Genomic DNA, 21,076 nt, shown 5'->3' with positions numbered 1-21,076 from the left:
GTACTTTTGGAGTCAGAAAATTTGGATTTGTTCCTTGACTCTTTCTACTACTTCTTTTAGGGAAGCTTGAAAAAGTTGCTCACTTCATACCCAAATCCAGGGATGTGATAGTGAAACAAGAATGGCTTTAAAAGTGCTTTTGTAAACTGTAAAGGTGTTACAACAACAGAGGTGGTTATTTTTTCTTTAGTTATTAGTTTTTTAGCATCAAGATTTTATGATTTTTCTTTCAGAGAAATTGAACTTTTCTTATTTATTTATTTATTTAAAGACAGGACCTCACTCTGTCACCCAAACTAGAGTAAAATGGTGCAGTCTTGGCTCACCACAGCATCCACCTCCTAGGCTCAAGCAGTTCTCCTGCCTCAGCCTCCCAAGTAGCTGGGTTTACAGGTGTGTGCCACTACCACCTGGATAGTTTTTGTTCGTTTGTTTTTTTAAGTAGAGGTGAGGTTTCACCATATTGGCCAGGCTGGTCTTGAACTCCTGACCTCAAATGATACACCCACCTTGGCCTCCCAGAGTGCTGGGGTTACAGGTGTAAGCCACCACGCCTAGCCGAACTTTTCTAACAGCAGTGTTTTAGGACTTTCTTTCATTTTAAAGAGGTACAGTAGTTCTTCCTTATTTGTGGAGAGTTGTATTATTCCATATTCATGCTGCTGATAAAGACATAGTGGAGACTGGGTAATTTGTAAAAAAAAAAAAAAAAAAAAACAAGTTTCATGGACTCATGGTTCCACGTGGCTGGGGAGGCCTCACTCACAATCATGGCAGAAGGCAAAAGGCACATCTTACATGGCAGCAGACAAGAGAAAAGAGCCAAGCCAAAAGGGAAACCCCTTATAAAACCATCAAATCTCATGAGACTTATTCAATACCACGGGAACAGTATGGGGAAGCCACTCCTATGATTTGGTTATCTCCCACTAGGTCCCTCCCAAAACACATGGGAATCATGGGAGCTACAATTCAAGATGAGATTTGGATGGGGAACTCAGCCAAACCATATCAGGAGTATAGTCCAACACCCCCAGTGGAGACCTGAAACCACAGATAGTACTGAACTCTATATATACTGTGTTTTTTCCTATACTCATATACTTATGATAAAGTTTAATTGATAAATTAGGCACAGTAATCTTACACTTTGACTAAAGCAAGGCACAGTAATCTTGTGCCATTACTTGAACACAAGCACTGCAATACTGCATACTGCCATACTGTATGACAGTGCATCTAATAACAGAGATAGCTACCAAGTAGCTATTGGGCAAGTAGCATATACTGTGTGGATATGCTGTACAAAGGGACAATTCATGTCCTAGATGGGACAGAGTGAGATTTCATCACGCCACTTAGAACAGTGCACAATTTAAAACTTATAAATTGTTTATTTTTGGAATCTTCCGTTTTAATATTTTCTAAACACATTTAACCGTGGGTAACTGAAATTATAGGAAGCAATACCATGGATAAAATGGAGGCTACTGTACAAGGATCAGAGGAATGGTGTCTTGGTGCTTTTGGCTTACAAATGATATGTACTGTATATAAGATCCTGTATGAAAGTACCTCTTGATACTTTTATATTTAGAAAAATGCCTACTGGTACATTTTAGTTGCATTATTTTGCCATTATTTATAATTAAATGAAAATTTTAAAGATTCGAATAATTTTTACTAGTTTTTTAGTGGTACTTTATGTGACTTTTCCATCATATGTTACCAATAGTAATAGCTTAGTGAAGTACGATACTTAACACAAAAAAGTTATAATTATATTTGGTTTTTACTTTGGTTTTAGCTGGAAAGTGAAGTTTCAACCACAGCAGATGACTACAGCTCAGAGGTAAGACTAAATTATATTGATTTCTAATAACATAAATAAAATGTATATTTTATATTATTGTTGAAATTATTGATTGTTGCTACTTGAGTTCTTGTAACTCATGCTTCTATTATGTTTTTATAAATATGGTGTTAAGTGACTAGAACCTGAAGATTATCTATTACTGATTTTTTTTTTTCAGATTGTTAGCTAAGGTCTTAAGTCTGGTTGAATAGCGTGGTCCCTGCTTTAGTTTCTGGAAAGTATTTGATATTGGGTTTCTTAGACATGTGACCATTACAAAGTATCCATATTTAGCACAGTAAAAATATCAAAATTTTTTTGATATTTTGGATAGGATACTTCATTTTGAGTTATGCTTTTTTATAAATGCTTGAATTCTAATCATATAAATTTGTTTATTGAAGTTAATGTTTTAATAGTAGTTTTTACTTTAGGTGATAAAGGCCGATATAGGTATTGGCCACTCTAGGAAATGCCTTATTTATGTGTTGGTAATAAGTATATGTCATTTTGTTATCTTTTTCTTATTCTTTTAGATGTGATTGCCATTTCTTTAGTCCAGAATTTGAGGAGACTGTAAACTATTCTATACTCTCAGTGGTTTTTTACCATTCAGTAAATGGTTCAGTAACTCAGTGTATTCAATAAGTTTCCATTTATTGTAGGTCTCTATTAGAAAAAAAAACACTTCCATGTTCTTAAAGAATATATTACTGTTTTACATTGCTAATAGCAGTAAAAACTTTGCTACTTTAGAATTTAATGTGTTTAAAAGTTGGAATACACTTACTAGTAATTTGTCCAGGAAAAATAATTAGCCAACATTAAATAAATACATTGGTGCCTGATTTAAGCTAAAGTTGCCTCTATGGGAGGTATCTTGATTTAAAATCGCTGCTTGCAATTCAGAGTCTGCTTTTGTGACTTTAAATTTGGGGCACATATAATTGGCCCTCCATCTCTGAGGGTTCTACATTTGAGGATTTGACCAACCACAGATAGAAAATATTCACAAAAAAATAAAAAATAACAGTACTGCAATAACAAATATATAAAATTTAAAAATACAGTTTGACAACTATTTACATAGTAACCTTAGAGATGATTTAAAGTATATGGATGGATGTCCACAGATTGTATGCAAATACCATGCCATTAAGGGTCTTAGGCATCCATGATTTTAGTCTACTTAGGGGGGTCCTAGAGCTAATTCCCCTGGAGACACCAAGGTATGATTGCATGTGAAAACTTTTCTTTCCTCTATAATGCTCTAATTCTTATAAATTATATTTCTTGATTGAAAGTCTTGGATTCTTTGGTGCTTAAACTACCTGCATCTTTGGGGTGCACCCAGAATTCCACAAAGTGCATTTTTTTTTTACACTAAAGTGAATTTTATATATGTATGTTAGTGGCTCTAGATCAGACTATCCCATATATGCCCATGAAATTTGGTTAAAATTTGTATAGCTGTTTTTTCACATTGAGATAATAGGGCAAATTTTAGTTTTTAAATATAATTTGAAAAGCTAAAGATATCAAAAGATGGTGATGTCAGGTTTTCTGTAGGAAAATGTAAATTAATAATATTGGAAATTCTTGTTATAATAAGACAATCTTCAGCTGCATTTTAAAAATTAAACTGGTTATTACAGGTTCAGAAAAATTTACTGAAACTATCTGTGATATCTATAAAAATGATGTGTTTTAAGGTAAGGTACAAATAGTATTTAAATATAAGCACTACAGATAAAACTTAGAGCAGCGTTTATCATACTTGTTGACCATAACTCATGGTGAGAAATATATTTTAAATACATGTGTAGAATTTCATATATATACATATATAGTTGCATATATTTATAGTTATATACGTGAATAATTATATATGAATAAATATATACATATACATACTTTTTTTAAACAAGTTTTTTGAAAGATACTTATTCTTACAGTATGATATATCTTGTGATGATACTGTTTCTTGTTGATGTTGGTCAAGAAAACTAAATTGATGAACTATCTTACCATGTGGAAGAAACAATGACTTAGAAGATTACATTGAAAAAACATAATTATAGCATGAGCTCAATGGCTCATCCCTGTAATCCCAGCACTTTGGGAGGCCACCTGAGGTCAGGAGTTAGAGACCAGCCTGACCAACATGGTGAAACCCCTTCTCTACTAAAAATACAAAAATTAGCTGAGTGTGGTGGTGCATGCCTGTAATCCCAGCTACTCAGGAGGTTGAGGTAGGAAAATTGTTTGAATCTGGGAGTTGGAGGTTACAGTGAGCTGAGGTAGTGCAATTGCACTCCAGCCTGGGCAACAAGAGTGAAACTCCATCTTAAAAAAAGAAAAAAGATAATTATGAAATAATTTTTGACAGATTTGAGCTGGTTTGAATTATAACCCTAGTAATATTATATGCGTTATATATGGATTCTCAAAGGATTATACTTTGAGAAATTTATAGATTCACTATGTCTAGAGAAAACATAGAAGTAAAGTTGACAGTTTGTGTAATGTGTCATCAAAATTGCTAAGATGGATACTAGTTGAATCTATGATGCTCTAGGTTAGTTTTTAAGCTTTAATTCTTCCATTTAATGATATCAGCTGGCTTGACTGAACCAGAATTACAGGGGACTTCTAAGCTATATTCGGTTATTCAGGAGGCAGAATAATCATCAGTAGACCAAATTTATAACCCAAGATATAAATCTTACAGTGTAATACTTTTTATATTGGAACTTTTAAGGAATGATATCTCAATAACACACCTAAAAAATGAGATTTATTGGTTGGGCATAGTATATCACACCTGTAATCTCTGTACCTTGGGAGGCCGAGGTAGGAAGATCACTGGAGCACAGGAGTTTGAGACCAGCCTCAGCAACATAGGGAGACTTCATCTCTACAAATTAAAAAAATAGGCCGGATGCGGTGGCTCACGCCTGTAATCCCAGCACTTTGGGAGGCCGAGGCGGGTGGATCATGAGGTCAAGAGATGGAGACCATCCTGGTCAACATGGTGAAACCCTGTCTCTACTAAAAATACAAAAAATTAGCTGGGCATGGTGGTGCGTGCCTGTAATCTTAGCTACTCAGGAGGCTGAGGCAGGAGAATTGCCTGAACCCAGGAGGCGGAGGTTGCGGTGAGCCGAGACTGCACCATTGCACTCCAGCCTGGTAACAAGAGCGAAACTCCGTCTCAGAAAAAAAATTTAAAAAAATAAAATAAAATAAAATAAAATTAACCTGGTATAGTGGCGGGCACTTGTAGTCCCAGCTACTTGGGAGGCTGAGATGGGAGAATCACTTGAGCCCAGGAGTATTGATCATACCACTGGCACTCCAGCCTCAGTCACAGAGGAAGACCCCATCTCAAAAAAAAAAAAAATTTTGCCAAGTGATAGTGTATGCCTGTAGTCGCAGCTACTCAAGAGACTCAAGTAGAAGGATCGCTTGCACCCAGGAGTTTGAGGTTGAAATGCTCTAATGATCATACCATGGTACTCCAGCCTGGATGACAGAGTGACACTTTGTCTCAGAGAGGGAGAGAGAGATTGATTGATTGATTGATTGATTTCTGGGTAGCACATAACATTATAACTTCACCACCACAATGCCAGATTTGCAAAGTTTGACAGATCTAGATTGTATTTGAGTATTCTAAAATTTTGAAATCAAGTAGTTTTAATCATAGACCACATAATTATCTTGCATTTTGCCTAAGTATGACTACCATTTTTCTGGTAAGTAGGGCAATAAGATGTAAGAAAAGAGCAGGGGGGGTTGGACAAAGCCAGAAAGTCCTGTTTACACACTTCAGCACCTTTGAGCTGTATGAACCTGGGCACATCACTTAAACTCTGAAATACAGCTTTTTTGACTATAAAATGGGGGATGATAATAATATATACCTTGTAGGATAGTTGCTTACCTCAGAAAGTAGTTCACAAAATAACCTTGAGAATGTTTAATACGTGTTTGGCACACATTTGACATTCAGCAAAGCTTGGTTCTTTTAATGGCTCATCACTAGAAATATACTTTTCTTTATACTATGTTTATATGAAATGAGTGATGAGGACTCCTTTAATAAATTATTCTCAGAATGCTTTCAGGTTCTGATAATATTTAATTAGAACTTTGTAAATTGTATGTAGTTAGGTATGTTAAGGGTTTAATGTTCTTGACTTCTGTGACTAGTACACTCATTGGGTTGAAAAGTGGTTCAGCCTTAGAATTAGTCGATAATTTTATTCCAAGATCTCTTTTGTACAAATATGTATCCCATTATGTACACATAGTAATAGGGCATTCACTTTTATTATAGATTTCATCTGATTATTGAATGCTTCTCAATCAAGTGCTTGTATGGTTTATGACATTTATTTTAACCTCATTAATTACTTGACTCCAACTCTATGAGTCATTTAGGCACATTGAACTATAATTTTCATAAACTCTTGAGTCATCAGATTTTTATTTTTATGAAAATATTCAATATTAATGTTTTTAATGTGTGTATTTCCAAATTAAATATAAGAATAAGGTATTAATTATAAATAAGTTAAGGATGAGTTCTTTTATGTTTCATCAAAACTGACGTTCACTACAAGGATGAGTTTTTGTGTGAAGGCCATTTTATAGTCACACAATGAAAGTTACCTTTCCTCTGATTCTTTCTGAATAGCAATGGTGTTATGATGTGATACCTCTACAAAACATTTTAAAATTTAAAATGTACCTCACTTGTACTTTTCCTCACTCGTCTGTATAGATTGAATAAATTTTTCTGTGAACGTGGAAGGAATATATATATATTAACATTGTCTGCAGGTTAAATAACTTCAACAAATGCCACAATGACAAAGGACATTGAGAGAAGTTCAGCTTTTTTACAGTTGAAGGAGTCTGTTAATCTAATCTTCATGTTTCAAATTATTTATTGACTTTCATATGAATGTTTACTAGTGTTAGAAACCTAATAGTTTATGAATACAGTAGTCTTCCCTTATCCACAGGGGATATGTTGTAAGACTCCCAGTGGATGCCTGAACTCCTGGATAGTATTGAACCCTACGTATACTATGTTTTTTTGATCTGATAAGGAAGACAGCTACTAAGTGAATACCAGATGGACATAGATGGAAATAGAATAGTGTTAGAAGACTAATGTTAGAAGAAGAGATAAATACTCTACCCTTTAGGTATCAATAAAATAATTATCTAAATTAAAAAATAGAATATTGTTAACTATTAGTGATCCTGAGATTCTGTTAAATGTTCCTGTTCTAACTTTGGAATATAGTGTGTTTTAGTTTAGTACTGGTGAATAATCTTTTATAACCAATTTAGATGATGTTAAACTTTTCAAATTTATTAATATTGTTAAGTTTTACATTGATTATAACATAAATATGTTTTGAAAAACCAGTCATGTATTAATGGTATTTTAAGAATTCAGTAGTTCAAGTATAACATTTGCTTATCTGAATTAGAAAAAAATTAAACAGCAGTGACTAAAGTATTAGATTAAATTATAAATGTAATTTTTGCAAACTAGTAACTGCTAGTTAATAAACTGATTATTATAAACTGATTCATGTAATACTGACATCATTGCTGCTTAAAGGAATATTCATTGCTTTATATCATATTTGGAGAAGCAGTAGTCCCCCATCCCAGTTTTTACTTTCTGTGGTCAGTCACTCTCTGAAAATATTAAATGGAAAATTCCAGAAATAAACAGTTCATAAGTTTTAAATTGTGCCTTGTTCTGGGTAGCATGGTGAAATCTTGCTCCATCCCCTTCTTCCTACGCAGGACGTGAATCATCCCTTTGTACATACAGTGGATCCACCCTGTATACTCTGTCCATCTGGTATTCACTTAGTAGCTGTCTTCTTTATCAGATCAAAATAACATAGTATATATCAGGTTCAATACTATCCATGATTTCAGGCATCCACTGGGGATGTTGTAACATAACCTCTGTGGATAAGAGAAGAGTACTATATTCATAAACATCCATTTCGTTACACTGTTAAACTAAAGCAAAATATTTTAGAAGACACAACAAAATGCATCATTTCAGGACCAAAGAAAGCTAATTGCAATTTAGAAGTATTTAATTTGAAAGTGATTGCAGATGACTTGATATTAATAATCTTTTTTTAATTAAAAAAAAATGTTTAGTCAGGGCCTCAGTATATTGCCCACAGTGGAGTGCGGTGGCTATTAATGGGTGTGCCAGTAGTGCACTGTAGCCTCAAACTCCTGGGTTCAAGCAGTCCTCCTGCCTCAGCCTCCCTTGTAGCTGGGACTACAGGCATGCACTACTGCACCTGGCTTATTGGTTGATCAGAGTCAGTACCCCTGCCTTCTGGTAGTTTTCACCAATTGCAATATTGTACCATAGAATTTTTTTTTTTTCACTTTAGCTTTGATTTTCAGAAATTGTCCGCGGCTGGGTACAGTGGCTCCTGCCTGTAATCCCAGCACTTTGGGAAACCAAGGCAAGTGGATCACCTGAAGTCAGGAGTTCAAGACCAGCATGGCCAACATGGTGAAACCCTGTCTCTACTAAAAATACAAAAAATTAGTCAGGCATGGTGATGTATGCCTATAGTCCCAGCTACTTGGGAGGCTGAGGCAGGAGAATTGCTTGAGCCTGGGAAGTGGAGGTTGCAGTGAGCTGAGATCACGCCACTGTACTCTAGCCTAGGCAACAAAGCAAGACTCCATCTTAAAAGAAAGAGAGAGAGAGAGAGAGAAAGAGAGAGAAAGAAATTGTCCTTATGATAAAAGCAAAGGAATCAAACTCTGATAAAGAATGCTTGATTAGGATTTTTACTTTTTTTTTTTTTTGAGATGGAGTCTCACTCTGTCACCTGGGCTGGAGTGCAGTGATGTGATCTCTGCTCACTGCAGCCTCCACCTCCCAGATTCAAGTGATTCACCTGACTCACCCCCGAGTAGCTGGAATGACAGGTGCCCTTTGTATTTTTAGTAGAGATGGGTTTCACCATGTTGGCAGGCTGGTCTCGAACTCCTGACCTTGTGATTTGCCCGCCTCAGCCTCCCAAAATACCAGGGTTACAGATGTCAGGGACCGTGCCCGGCCAGGATTTTACTTTTTCAAGTGTTGTGGCTCATATAGATCTAAGTCTATTTCTGGCTACTCTATCCTATGCCTTTCAACAGTAATAACTTCATTATCTTGGATTCTTTTAAGTGTGAATAATTAAGATGTGGCAGATACATAGTTGGCTTTTGTACTGTTAAGGAGGAAAGAGGATTACTAAGTGGATTAATTGATCTTTAATTAATTTCTCACTAGGTCAACCCTGGAGACATATTCTGTCATTCTCCTTCCTCCTTCCACAAAATATCTGTGCTAGAGATGGGCAGTAATATGTTGTAGAAAATCTCCACATGGGTCAGTGGTGGTATAGCTGTCATAGTACTAGCCCCAGAGGAACATTCTTGAGGAAGTGTTCTTATCTATTTATCTCCTCTTGCCACTTGTCTCGTTCATCCGCTTTCAAGACATTTCTACCAGTAAATTGTTTTTCTTGAAAATGAATAGGATTTAATAAAAAAATAATTATTTACACTATTTTAAGGAAGCATTTCATAGAAGAGGATTTATTGAGGTTTATACTTCGGAAGAACAAACAGAAATTCACTTGGAACTTTAATTTACCTATGTGAAAATGTATATATGTAGTTTGGGATCATTTGCATTGTAAGCATTCAGACGTGTGAGGAATGATTGGCATTTGAAATGGTCATTATGTCTCTTAGATATTTAAAATTAATCTCTCTGTTTTTGCCAATGACACATTTTCCCTGGGAATAAAAGACATGTACACATGAAAACAGTTAACAGAAATATTGTTAGCTAAAGAAAATTATATCTAAGATCATAATATATCAAGAAATTGTTTTTGTACAGGTAAATGGCTGCAGTTTTGTGATGAGAACAGGAAAGCCTACAAATTTATTAAGGGTACAGTATTTAAAACTACTCATGATACTAATGTTGAATACTATTTAAAATCATCTGGCTTACTAACAAAGCTTTTTCCTGCATGTACTTCTTTCCGTGTGTGATTTCAAATTAATTTTAATATTTCCTAAAACAAAGTTATCTAGTGTTTATTGTAAAACTCAATTGTAACAGAATTTGCAGATAGCCTATTTATGCTCTTGAGGTAAGTATTATATTAACAAAGTAGGTTGCCATACTGTAATCTTCCAGGTAATGAGTAATATTTTAAAGTGGACCTTGCTATGGATTTCAGTATTTGAATCTCTCTCCTAAGGAATATTGCTAGACTGAATTATTTAAAATCTTGGATTGATTTAGGAAGAAGAATTTGGTGTTGATGATTCTTACTCTGAACAAGGAGCACAGTACAGTCCGACTCACCTAGAGATGATGGAAAGTGAGTTGGCTGGGAAGCAGCATGAGATTGAAGAGCTAAACAGAGAGCTGGAAGAAATGACAGTTACCTATGGGACTGAAGGACTGCAGCAAGTATGTTTATTTTATGTGGCTTTTGGTTTGCGACTCACAAAAACAAGAAATTTGAAAAATAGTGTATGTGCAGTGTTTAAAGATGGGTTTCTTTTTAAAAATTTTTTTTCTTTCTTTCTGTTTGTTTTTTTTTTTTTGAGACGGAGTCCTGCTGTGTCACCTAGGCTGGAGTGCAGTGGTACAGTCTTGGCCCACTGCACTCTCTGCCTTCCAGGCTCAAGTGATCCTCCCACCTCAGCCTTCCAAGTAACTGGGACTACAGGCATGCACTACCACACCCAGCTAATTTTTTGTAGTTTTTTTGTAGAGACGGAGTGTCACCTCAAACTCCTGGACTCTCCTTGGCTTCCCAGAGTGCTAAGATTACAGGCATGAGCTATCATACCTGGCCTAAAGATGGAGGTTTTCAAACGATAACTTAGTGGGGCACAGTGGCATGCACCTGTAGTTCTAGTTACTCAGGAGCCTGAGGTGGGAGGATCACTTGAGCCCAGGAGTTCAAGTCCAGCATGGACAACATAGAGAGTCCCTGTCTCATTAAAAAAAAAAAACAACTAAATGGTAACGATATCACTCATAATTTTTGTCTTTTTACATAGCACAAACAACCCTGTTTAAAAGTAGGATTTGATTAACAGGGCTAATATAACACAGACTCTTATTTAACTTTATGATAGTCTGAAATCACTTTAGTGGGACAGATGTTTTTGTAATTAGCCTGAGAGAAAATTATGGTGCAAACCACATCAAAATATTATAACTTAAGTCCTTTAAGAATGTCAGTAAGTTGGGCATGGCTCATGCCTGCAATCCCCGCACTTCAAGAGGCTAAGGCAGGAGGATGGCTTGGGTCTAGTAGTTAGAGACCAGCCTGGTCAAAATAGCAAGACCCCACCTCTACAAAAAACTTAAAAATTAGCCAGGCATGATGGTGTGTGCCTGTAGTCCTAGTTACTTGGGAGGCTGAGGCAGAAGGATCACTTCAGCCTAGGAGATTGAGGCTATAGTGAGCCAAAATCACACCACTGCACTCTATCCTGTGTGACAGAATGAGAACTTGTCTCAAAAAAGAACAGAAAAATATGTCAGTAGGTCCTTGTAAGTAACCTCTTGTGGTTAGATTGACATCTGTGGTTAGACTGCCATAACTGTTTATGGCAGTCAGTTATGAAAATAAGGTGAAATAGGACATTGATGAAGATGACAAAGTACATTTCAGTTTCATCCTCTTCAAAAACAAGTTGAGTTTAAATATGTCTAGGGTGGTGTTGCCTAGGAACAGATTAGGGGCACCTCTAAATATAAAGTCACTTGTCCTTCTATAAGTAAATATATGGATAAGCCAAATCAAATATAATGTTTTCCTTAGTTCAGATAAATTTTTCGAAATTAATTTGGAAGTAGCACCAGTTTCTGTAAGTTAATAGCTTTCAAACGTGGAAAAGACTGCTTACAAAGTGTAAGAATTCTGCCAGTGTGTTTTGAATTCATATTTTAAAAAAATTACCTGTAATGGGGAATTAAAAAAAAATTAATCTAGTACGTAATATTTTCTTTTAGTTACAAGAATTTGAAGCTGCCATTAAACAAAGAGATGGCATCATAACCCAGCTCACTGCTAATTTACAACAAGCAAGAAGAGAAAAGGATGAGACAATGAGAGAATTTTTAGAGTTGACAGAACAGAGTCAAAAATTACAGATTCAATTTCAGCAAGTAAGTGTTACTAATGCGACAAAATTCATTAGTTTTTAGTAATAAAGTTTAAAAATTTACCTCAAGAACAAATCTAAATTGATAAAAAGCCATTTCTTATTATATCATGTATGAAAAATCAGTGAATATGTGTTGCTATGTTAGCCAGGAATTTAATTCATACTTCTTAAATGGTTTTCTACTAGTATTTTCTTTGTATTTCCTCCCTGTCTCTATTTTGAAGTGTTATAAAATCTTATAAGGTTGACTGAGGATATTTCTGCAGAAATTAATCTGTAATCACATCCTAGTTTTGCCAATCCTGGTATGGTTTATTTTAGTTAGGTTCTAAATGATAACAAGACTAAATATATTCCATTTTCCTTTAATTAGAGCCACAGGAATCTAATTGCATTAATCTGAATTTCTGATGGCAAGTAACAAAACAATTTGAAATAGCTTAAGCAAAAGGGAGGTATTTAGTATAAGGATTCAGGCTGTTTACAGAACCCAAGGGCGGAAACACAACCAGGCCTCTGAAAGGGATTGGAACTACAAACTAGAAAGCCATCAGAAATTCAGGAAGTACTGTCTTTGAGGACCCAGTTTTCTTCACGTATCTGCCTCAGTCTCAGGGGACCTAGCTTCTCTGCTGTGTCATGTGAAAGATAATTTTATTGGATTGGTTTGGGTATACCTATCTAGTCAGCCAAGGCAGCATGTTTGCTAGGGTCTCAAGCCCGCAAAGCCAGCAAAGATCCCAGAGAGCTATTGCAGGGACACCCCAAGTCTATTCCCTAATATAGTCACTTCAGAATTTAATGTTTTGAGATTTCTATTTGCAGTTACAGGCTAGTGAAACTCTGAGAAACAGCACTCATAGTAGCACAGCTGCAGACTTACTACAAGCCAAACAACAGATCCTCACTCATCAACAGCAGCTTGAAGAACAAGACCACCTATTAGAAGATTATCAGAAAAAGAAAGAAGACTTCAAAATGCAAATCAGTTTCTTGCAAGAGAAAATTAAAGCATATGAAATGGTATGTTTATTTTAAGGAAGTCAACTAACTTGTAGAAGCTTTACAGTTTAAAGTTTTTTATGCAAGTGTTTTTTTTTTGTTATGAAATTTCATAATTAAGCTGTTTATGTAATTTATTTCAAAAGCAAATGGGAGCCTCAGTAATGTAGCTTTTAAGATAATAATCCTTACTGAATTCCCTAAAAGTGATTAGCCTGTGTTAAACTGAATTAGTAGGAAAATCTAAATTTACAACTTTTTTTTTTTTTGTCATTTGTAGTTATTTTCACTTATTTTAGCCATGGTTGTGAAATTCTGAAAGTACTTTCACAACAGAAAGGAATTTTACGGATTTTAATTAGAAAACAAAATGTAGTCAGTTATCTTTATTTACATAAGTTACGTTCCATAAACTTAAGTGTTCCATAAATGTTTCTAGGAACACTTGCTTAAGAAATAAGTTCCTGGGGTGGGGGCGGGTGAAGGAATGTGTGTCTTTGTATGGGTGCGTATATATCACATTGATTATAATCTTAAATCATAAAAACTACTCATCCTGGAAGATTCTGTTTATTTTTTAAAAGAGAAGTCAAGGTTCAGAAGTGACTTTCCTAAACAAGTGGATAAATTAAGGATCTCACCTGATAGAAAAGGGGAGGACATTTTAGATAGAGTGTGGAATAGGCATAAAGACTCAGGGCAAAACATGTTAAAAACAGTAAGGAGCAAAAAATGGTCTAATTTGTCTAGACAACAGTAGTCTTTAAAAGTTAACCTTTCCAGTAGGTAAGAATAGAAGGATAATCTAGGCCTAGGTGAGAAGAGCCTGGAGATGGGATTGTATTATATATATTCTTTGGTCAGTGTGAATTGAGATTATTTAAAACTCAAGTAATTCATTTTTGTAGGGAATAATCTTTATTTATTTGAATGTAACAAGAATACTTTTATCAATCTGTTTTTCACTATATACATAGTTTTTAATTTTTATCCTTAAGAGAATGAATCTCCCTGAGTAGTTCTATCAGCAGCTGAGGCATTAGGGTCAGCTAAGGCTTTAGCAGCTAAGGCATTTAGGTCACAAATGAAATGGTCCTGGTTCCCTAGACAAGTGGTCCCCAACCTTTTTGGCACCAGGGTCCGGTTTCATGGAAGATACTTTTTCCACAGACTGGTGGGAGGAATGGTTTTGAGATGATGTCAGGCATTAGTTAGATTCACATAAGGAGCTTGCAGCCTAGATCCCTTACATGCACAGTTCACAATAAGGTTTTATAACATTAACATTTTTCAAACCTAGTTACTTATTTAACAGTTTAACTGGAATTACCACCATGAACTGATTTCACTTTCTCATGGATTCCAAATGGGTTACAGATTTCTTTCTAGCATGTAAAAATATTGCACTTATATATATTAATAGTACAGTAAGAATAAAATGCCTTAATATGTGGTATTTTATTTTAGCATATTCTGTGAGATAGAGGAAATAATGTATTGTCTTTATTGTACGAATGAAAACACTGGGATTAAAGGAGATTAAACTGATTTACTGATATCCTATTGCAGTTCAAAGTTTGAACTAAGAAGGCTCAGCATTTGGTAATAATATGGTAATATTGGGTGGGATATGTGATATCAAGACAAAAACTGATAGAATTTTGCTCAAGAGGCCACATAGGATAATCATTCATTGCCTTGGTTAATTTATATAGTACACGATCTGGCCTTCAATTTGTAGATTCAGAAGTCTGATTTCTTTTTTTTCCCCTAGTCTCTTTTTCAAAGAGACGAGCTATCTTTGAAGTGAACTCAGATTTTCCAACTTCACAAAGCTGATTTTTGTTGTTGTTGTTGTTGTTGTTGTTTTGAGACAGAGTCTCACTCTGTTGCCCTGGCTGGAGTGCAACGGCATGATCTTGGCTCCCTGCAGCCTCCGCCTCCCAGATTCATGCTGTTCTCTTGCCTCAGCCTCCTGAGTAACTGGGATCACAGACACCTGCCATGATGCCCGGCTGATTTTTGTATTTTTAGTGAAGACGGGGTTTCGCCATGAGGCTAATGTTTAAAGCTCGAATAAGATTATTAATTTACAATGAGAAATAATTATCACAGGGACTTAAATATTAAGTTCATTGGATTTTATATTCTTTCCATGGGCTTATGAATTTTTAAAACCAAATAATAATTAGGAAGTTATTTAGTAATCATGAAATCAAAAGATTTTAGAGGAATCAGATATTCAGGGGCGTTAGGCTGAGATAACCCGATCTATCTGTCTATCTCACATTAGGAATGGTCATGTCTGTAGATGGAAATTCTTAAGTGCTATTTGTTACAATCCCTGACATTTCTTTCCACATTAGGTAATTTTTTTCTAGAGTGACCAGAATTCTCAAAGGCTGCACTTGAATGGGCACTGCCAACATTTCTCTCTGAGGCTTTTCTTTTTCTTGGCCTTGGCATTTCTTCCTTATATATATAAATATCATTCAAGGCACCTTTAAGTCCTGTTTGCCTGGGACTCCTGTCTCCTTAAAATGATTTTACTTACCTACTTATGTTCTGATCCATTCTGCAGATTTCATGTATTTCTTTGTTTTTGAGACTATAGCCCTCTGTTTCTTACACAGGAAACTAAGTTACTGAAGCAAAACTTTGACCCAGGAATTCTGCTTGTCTTCGTCATGTTGAAGTAATCACGATAACAGATATGTCTTGGCCTGCATCTGGGCTTAGTCTTATCTCAGTTCCAAAACAGAATCACGAATAAGAACTGGGGGAGAATATCTGCTTTGCTTGCAAATTTCTGTTTGAAACAAAAGTCTACCACCAAGTTGATATCCTATAAATGGTATAGTTGTCTTAGATGTCACTTGAGTTTCCATCATTTAAGCATTTCATATCCCTAAATTTCTAATTGACTTAAGAGCCCAGGACTGAAGTCAGACAGACCCTTAGGAATCTGTTTTTGTTGTTTTACTTTTTCCATAGCCCTTGCCGATGACACACATTGAAGTCACCAGAATACATGTGAGGAACTTTGATTTATTTTTATCTTGCTGAATGTGTCTAGAGTATATGTGGTACTTTAGCTATAGAGAATACTAAATATTTAGAATGCTGATCAGTTAATAAGAAAAATGAAAAGATAACGGTTTAGAGACATCTAAAATCAGACTGGGTTTTTAAACTAAAAATTTTAATCACAGAAATGTTAGGAGAAATTTCTTTTAAGAAGGCCAAAACTACTGTAGTGTTTGCTTACAAGTAGTGTTGGGTACATAAGTTCTGGATCTTATTATGGAAAAAATTAAAGGGTAGGACCAATAGTTGCTTAGAATTTTTTTAAAAGAGAGATTTCTGTCAGTCTTTTGGTAATGAGATGAAGCAGTATATGTTGCCAGAAACTGAAAATGCCATTCTTAATGTTTCCATTTTTTTTTCTAAAGGAACAAAATAAAAAAGTAGAAAACTCAAATAAAGAAGAAATACAGGAAAAGGAGGCAATCATTGAAAAACTAAACACAAAAATAAGAGAAGAAGAAAAGAAAACTCTTGAGCTAAAGGATAAATTAACAGCTGCTGATAAATTACTAGGAGAATTACAAGAACAGGTTGTGCAAAAGAACCAAGAAATAAAAAATATGAAATTAGAGCTGACTAATTCTAAGCAAAAAGAAAGACAGTCTTCTAAAGAAATAAAACAGTTAATGGGGACAGTCGAAGAACTTCAGAAGAGAAATCATAAAGACAGTCAGTCTGAAACTGATATAGTTCAACGAATGGAACAAGAAACTCAAAGAAAGTTAGAACAACTCCGGGCAGAGCTGGATGAGATGTATGGGCAGCAGATAGTGCAAATGAAACAAGAATTAATAAGACAACACATGTCACAAATGGAGGAACTTAAAACACTGCATAAGGGAGAAATGGAGAATGTGTTAAGGTCACATCCAAATATTACAGTTAATGAAGATCAGATAAAGTTAATGAATGTGGCAATAAATGAACTGAATATAAAATTGCAAGATACTAACTCTCAAAAGGAAAAACTCAAGGAAGAACTAGGAAGAATTTTAGAAGAAAAGTATGCTCTACAGAGACAGCTTGAAGACCTTTTTGAAGAATTGAGCTTTTCAAGGGAGCAAATTCAGAGAGCTAGACAGACAGTAGCTGAACAAGAAAGTAAACTGAATGAAGCACATAAGTCCCTTAGTACAGTGGAAGATTTGAAAGCTGAGATTGTTTCTGCATCTGAATCCAGAAAGGAACTAGAATTAAAACATGAAGCAGAAATTACAAATTACAAGATAAAACTTGAAATGTTAGAAAAAGAAAAGAATGCTGTCTTAGATAGAATGGCAGAATCACAAGAAGCTGAATTAGAGAGGCTGCGAACACAGCTTCTGTTTAGTCATGAAGAAGAACTTTCCAAACTGAAGGAAGATTTAGAAATTGAACATCGAATAAATATTGAAAAACTTAAAGATAACTTAAGCATTCACTATAAACAGCAGATAGATGGTTTACAGAATGAAATGAGTCAAAAGATAGAAACAATGCAGTTTGAAAAAGACAATTTGATAACTAAGCAGAATCAATTAATTTTGGAAATTTCGAAGCTGAAAGATTTACAGCAGTCTCTTGTAAATTCAAAGTCAGAAGAAATGACTCTTCAAATCAATGAACTTCAAAAAGAAATTGAAATACTCAGACGAGAAGAAAAGGAAAAGGGTACACTTGAACAAGAAGTTCAAGAATTACAACTTAAAACAGAATTATTAGAAAAACAGATGAAGGAAAAAGAGAATGATCTTCAAGAAAAATTCGCACAACTTGAAGCAGAGAATAGCATTCTTAAAGATGAAAAGAAAGCCCTTGAAGACATGTTGAAAATACATACTCCTATTAACCAAGAAGAAAGATTGATTTTCATAGACTCTATTAAGTCCAAATCCAAAGACTCTGTCTGGCAAAAAGAAATAGAAATCCTTACAGAGGAAAATGAGGACCTCAAACAACAATGTATTCAGCTAAATGAAGAGATTGAAAAGCAAAGGAACACGTTTTCATTTGCTGAAAAGAACTTTGAAGTTAACTATCAAGAGTTACAAGAGGAGTATGCTTGCCTTCTCAAAGTGAAAGATGATTTAGAAGACAGTAAAAATAAACAGGAATTAGAGTATAAAAGTAAGCTTAAGGCACTTAATGAAGAGCTTCATTTACAAAGAATAAATCCAGCTCCAGTGAAAATGAAAAGTTCTGTCTTTGATGAAGACAAAACTTTTCTAGCAGAAACATTGGAAATTGGCGAGGTTGTTGAGAAGGATACAACAGAACTCATGGAAAAGCTTGAGGTAACCAAGCGAGAGAAATTAGAGCTGTCACAGAGACTGTCTGATCTTTCTGAACAATTGAAACAGAAACATGGTGAGATTAGTTTTCTAAATGAAGAAGTTAAATCTTTAAAGCAAGAGAAAGAACAAGTTTTATTGAAATGTAGAGAGCTAGAAATCATTATTAACCACAACAGGGTAGAAAATATGCAATCATGTGATACTCAAGTAAGCTCTTTATCAGGTGGAGTTGTGACTATGACAAGACGGGATGCTGAAGGATCAATTTCTAAAGTAAATAAAAGTTTTGGTGAAGAATCAAAAATAACGGTGGAAGATAAAGTTTCTTTTGGAAATATGGCTATTGGAAAAGAAAGTAAGCAAGAACAGTTGATTTTCGATCACTTGCCATCAGTAACAAAGGAATCATCACTCAGAGCAACTCAACCAAGTGAAAATGATAAACTTCAGAAAGAACTCAATGTACTTAAATCAGAACAGGTATGTTTGCTTCTTTATATATGGTAAAGCACAGTCAAAATGTACATTTTACACTAAGAAATGTAGTTCTTAAAACATAAAGCATAAATTCATATCCTTAACGAGAGAATGAAAATGAACCCTCTAATGTAATTCTAACTTGAGCTTCTCATATTTATTTATCATTTAAGTTTTTTTTTTTTAACATTATTGCCTTTCTTTCAGTTAATCTATGTTGTATATTCTGCTTAGGAAATAAAACACACTAATGGTTTCAGATTTTCTTTTGGAAAGACAAGAGTTTGTATAACTTTTTGGAGAGTCTCAGCTTTAGAAAAGTTATTAGTTTCATTTTGTAATATTTTGTAATAATCTCAAAGATTGGTTTCAGAGTTTTTATTTCATAATGATGTTTTCAAGTCTCCACAACTACAAATGAACTCCTAAGCTTTTTAGTAGTCTATGTAGTTATTAGGTGGTTATGAAATTAAATTTTCCTGGAAGAAAAAAAATCCTTTATTCAAGTCCTAGAATTTTTTCAGTCTTTGTTATACCTGAAGGGGAAAAAACAGTGTGTAAATATAGTTAAAGAATTATATGAGGCCGGGCACGGTGGCTCAAGCCTGTAATCCCAGCACTTTGGGAGGCCCAGGCAGGTGGATCACAAGGTCAAGAGATCGAGACCATCCTGGTCAACATGGTGAAACCCCGTCTCTACTAAAAATACAAAAAATTAGCTGGGCATGGTGGTGCGTGCCTGTAATCCCAGCTACTCAGGAGGCTGAGGCAGGAGAATTGCCTGAACCCAGGAGACGGAGGTTGCGGTGAGCCGAGATCGCGCCATTAAACACAAACAAGGGTAACAAGAGTGAAACTCCGTCTCAAAAAAAAAAAGAAAAAAAAAAAAAGAATTATATGTATAGGCCGGGCGCGGTGGCTCAAGCCTGTAATCCCAGCACTTTGGGAGGCCGAGGCGGGTGGATCACGAGGTCAAGAGATCGAGACCATCCTGGTCAACATGGTGAAACCCCGTCTCTACTAAAAATACAAAAAATTAGCTGGGCATGGTGGTGCGTGCCTGTAGTCCCAGCTACTCAGGAGGCTGAGGCAGGAGAATTGCCTGAACCCAGGAGGCGGAGGTTGCGGTGAGCCGAGATCGCGCCATTGCACTCCAGCCTGGGTAACAAGAGCGAAACTCCGTCTCGAAAAAATAAATAAATAAATAAATAAAAAGAATTATATGTATATAACAATAGAGCACTCCTGATAATTTATATTTACCAGATACTGATATTAAAATAACAGGAAAATTCTGCTGGGTATCTACAGTGTAATGATACTAACTAAAACTTTATGCATTTCTTCATTTATCTAACAAATGTTTATTGACTCTTGGCAAGTACGAATATAGTGGCCAGCAAGAGGGGAGTTCTGGTCTCAAAGAGCATGTATTTTAGTGAGGGAGGCAGGTGATAAATGAAACAAGCAGGATAGTTAGAAATAGTGATTAATTCTGAGAAGAAATAAAACAGGATAATGTGATAAAGAATGATGGAGTGATGGTGATAGCCATTAAGTATGGTGGTCAGGAAAGGTCTCTTGGAGGAGTTGATGTTTGAACTGAGATCTGAATGACACTGAAATTAGAGCAATTGTGAAGACATGTATAAGTTTGAAGAACAGAATGAAGGCCTGTGTATTGAGTTTGAGAGAGCAGGAGAGTGGAAGAAGAATTTGAGGGAGGAGGAGACCTTGGAGAATCTTACAGACTTTGTAAGAAGTTTAAATTTTATGTTAAGTATAATAGAAAGCCATTGGAAAGTTTTTTCTTTTTATTCCTAAATATATAATATTTATGATCTTATGTCAAATGTCAAGATATTTTATATTTATACTTATGATTTATATCAAATGTAGAGGTATTTTACATGTTTAGTAGCCTAGAGTCAAGAAATTGAAACTGCTTAACACTTTTTTTTTTTTTTTTTTTTTTTTTGAAATCAAATCTCCCTCTGTCACCCAGGCTGGAGTGCAGAGGCATGATCTTAGCTGACTGCAGCCTCCGCCTCCCAGGATCAAGTGATTCTCCTGCCTTAGCCTCCTTAGTAGATTACAGGCGTGCTTACCTGGC

General features: G+C 35.2%; 1 protein-coding gene across 1 annotated transcript in view; it reads left to right on the top strand.

The window, feature by feature from the left end:
• Positions 1 to 21,076, top strand: part of AKAP9 (A-kinase anchoring protein 9) — a 219,170-nt gene that overhangs the window by 84,042 nt on the left and 114,052 nt on the right. The window contains exons 4-9 of the mRNA XM_037741311.1: positions 1,808 to 1,852; positions 9,825 to 9,878; positions 10,239 to 10,409; positions 11,970 to 12,125; positions 12,950 to 13,147; positions 16,579 to 18,966. Coding sequence (XP_037597239.1) covers positions 1,808 to 1,852; positions 9,825 to 9,878; positions 10,239 to 10,409; positions 11,970 to 12,125; positions 12,950 to 13,147; positions 16,579 to 18,966 — 3,012 coding nt within the window. The remainder of the gene's footprint in view (positions 1 to 1,807; positions 1,853 to 9,824; positions 9,879 to 10,238; positions 10,410 to 11,969; positions 12,126 to 12,949; positions 13,148 to 16,578; positions 18,967 to 21,076) is intronic.

Source organism: Cebus imitator, unplaced genomic scaffold (genome assembly GCF_001604975.1).
Source record: "Cebus imitator isolate Cc_AM_T3 unplaced genomic scaffold, Cebus_imitator-1.0 Scaffold98, whole genome shotgun sequence".
NCBI lineage: Eukaryota > Metazoa > Chordata > Mammalia > Primates > Cebidae > Cebus > Cebus imitator.
The sequence above is the reverse complement of the archived record's forward strand: the minus strand, read 5'-3'. Positions and strand labels throughout refer to the sequence as shown.